This window comes from Rhipicephalus microplus, unplaced genomic scaffold (assembly GCF_043290135.1).
Source record: "Rhipicephalus microplus isolate Deutch F79 unplaced genomic scaffold, USDA_Rmic scaffold_167, whole genome shotgun sequence".
Classification (NCBI taxonomy): Eukaryota; Metazoa; Arthropoda; class Arachnida; order Ixodida; family Ixodidae; genus Rhipicephalus; species Rhipicephalus microplus.
In genome coordinates this window covers 211,152-214,092 of record NW_027464738.1, presented here as the reverse complement: position 1 = coordinate 214,092, position 2,941 = coordinate 211,152, and the positions used below count along the sequence as shown (strand labels likewise).

At 44.9% G+C, this 2,941-nt stretch overlaps 1 protein-coding gene across 1 annotated transcript; it reads right to left on the bottom strand.

The window, feature by feature from the left end:
* Positions 1–255: 255 nt before the first annotated feature.
* On the bottom strand, positions 256–2,195 carry LOC142791437 (uncharacterized). The gene is made up of 2 exons (XM_075885495.1): positions 702–2,195; positions 256–604 (listed from the first exon to the last, which is right to left on the bottom strand). The coding sequence occupies exons 1-2, from the start codon at positions 973–975 to the stop codon at positions 342–344; spliced, it is 537 nt and encodes a 178-aa protein (XP_075741610.1). The 5' UTR covers positions 976–2,195; the 3' UTR covers positions 256–341.
* Between the last annotated feature and the right edge of the window lie 746 nt (positions 2,196–2,941).

The window sequence follows — 2,941 nt, the reverse complement described above, 5'->3', positions numbered from 1 at the left end:
TTTTACCAATTTATCTTTTGCAATAGCGAGTGCTTTATTTGGTACTGGTATTTGGTACAGCAGATCGAAAAAAGTCGTTAGGAAGTAAATGTTGAAAGCGTATGTCCCCCTCTTGCAATCCCCACATATGTCCCCCACATGGTAATCGAGAATATTCATAGTTTAGAGCATTTTTTTGTAACTAAAACATGGTGATGGTGCTTCCGAATCAGCATAAGCTAGCCGAACAGTGCACCACCGACAGTCTGCAGACTATTTATTCTTTGTTTTTTTTATTTATTTGGTACAACAAAAAATGTATACATTGAAAAATATATATACACAACTAAAAAAGGCCCGCTCTACTGCAGGTCAGGTTGCGTTGGGGGCACAGTGACAGTGGTGCTGTCAAGGCCCTGACTGCTGTGGCTGGGCAGGAAGCCAGCTGCCGCGAGCAGCCGATAATCTGCACTCTGAGAGTGGGGATCATCGGGCTGCTCCACAACAAATGCTTCTCTGAAGCGCCGCTTCCTGCCCCCACAGTGATCGCCAGACCCTGGCAGCCACCTCTTAATGAAGTTGAGGGCCTCCGCCTGGTCGCACCCTGCTTTTTGGCAGATGACATCTGCATACATGAACAGAAATACCATAGTACACATGAAGCACTGCAGTACAGAGAATACAAAAGGGTACACACACATAAAACAATGAACAAGTCTAACCTGTCACTAATCTACAGAGCCTCAAGTTCACAAAGGCCCTTTTCCCTTTTCTGCCATGAAGGCTGTACAGCACATGCACATCATGTGCCAATACAGCCTTCATGGCATTCACACCAATTTCTCGGAGGCCACGTCCCCCAATCTGCAGGAGGTGCTTGCGCTGTAAAAAAATGCAAGAAGCATAGATGGGGTAAACGCAACAGCACATCGAAATGTTTTCATGATAAAAATCTGCAAGAAGAGGACACTGAAAACAACTTGAATTTTTGGGCATCACAATATTTCATTGTTTTTTTACGCTAACTTCAACTCACTTGACCTAAAATGGTTTCCACATCAGCCCTCTCACACTCAGTGTGAGAACCTTTCAGAGTCCTTCTCTGAATGCAGTTTCGCTGTTATGAAATCAAATACAACACTGTTATAACCCTTAATAAATATTGATTCTAGCTATGAAATAGTATAATTACTTTGTACAGTGCTCAAATTCCAATACACGTTTCTTCGAGGTTACAATGTCTTTGCCTGAATATTGACCAGGAGTAGCTTCTACAGGTGAAAAACGATAAAATATGTGGAATTCAAAAAGAAGCTTGGACATGTTTTTAATCAATGCATTGTAAGCAGAGCACAACAAGATAAATGAACATGATCAAGGCGTACTAAGAGGCAACATTAGAGTGACCAAATCTTGGTCATAGATGAAACTGATAGAAAAATAAAGGTCGCACTAGATGGTCGCACCATTTGCTGTTTATATTTTTCTGTGATAGCCAACAAAGAGGCATGTCGCTATAGAAATCTCATCACAATAAACAAAGGTGCATTTTTCTTCACACTGCGAAATTGGGTGCATGTTAGATTTTTAAAAAAGTAAGAAATCGGCAAACACAAGGCAGGGTGAACTGTAGCTCAAGGTAGAGAGAGCCGCAGCGAACACGAAATAGGGTGATAAATGAACAAAATTACTGAATGTCTGTTTTAAGCAGGCTATTGCTAGTCACTGCCCATCAAACACACGATGCCGCCTACATCGTCTGCTAGCTTAGGACAGTTCACTCGGACTTCACAGACTATAGTAAATACAGTCGAATCTCATTAATTCCAACACACTTAATTCGAACTGACGCTGTGGTCCTATCAAAGCTATACCGCGCTCCGAAAATGCTCTCAGCACCCCGCCCAATCCTGCGGTGGCACTTCAGACACCTCATCGCTGTGCTTGAGGAAGAAAATGAAGAAAAGGAAGGAAAAGACTGCGGTGGAATGTTTGCCAAATGCCAATCTGCGACATTCCTGTGCCCCGCTTCGGCTTTTTCCGTCCCTGCCACGTAGAGACCCTTCTCCTCTTAACACTGCGCATGAAGAGAAAGAGGGGGAAAAAAGCTGTCGCAGAGAGTTGGCTCTCTCATGCCGATCTGCAACGCGCCGGTGTCACGCTTCCCTGTTTTTCGTTCCTGCTATGTAGAGACTCTTCTCCTTTCAACACCGCGCATGAAGAGAGAAACAAAAAAAAAGCTGCCGCGGAGTGTTTCCTTCTCGAATGCCGATCTGCTTTTCTCCAGGTGGAGATGCTCCTCCATTCTCATCATGTGCTGGCCACGCTCCGGCTGCAGCGCAGATGATAACAGTGGAAACACAGTTGTCTTCGAAGAGTGTCAGCACTGGACATTGGCGCACGCAACTTCTTTTGCCAGGAGAATACTGAAGCCGAAGTACAAATGCTTTGCAAACTGCACGCAAAACTTGCTGACTCGTTGCAAGGCCAACATGTACAGACATGTATTGACTACTTTCATTAATGACGGATGTCCTGTAATTTGTGAATAAAACTTCTCCATGCACATCCCTCCGCTCGTTTACCGTATTTACTCTATTCTACCGCGCCCTCGATTATAACGCACGCCGGGTTTCCACGACAAAAAAAAAAAAAAAACACCTAAGACATCGGTTGCAATGCGCACCCTTTTTTCTCGTTGGCCCGCTTGATCACACCACTCGCGAAAACGACTCTTTTTGAGAGCGTCTTCCGCTTAAATATGAAGTACGGGGGAAGCTTATGCCTATCTGACGTGCAACAGAGCATTGCTGTCACTCTAGTTTTACCGTGGCCCGATGTCAGTACACAAACTTGCTTCGCCCCCTTCTCCTAGACGGTTGTGGTGCCAGGCATGTCGAAGTAAAGAGGCGTGTGATCGGCATTCCCGGTTTGCCCAAGCAGGTAGCCGTTGTTGTGCCGC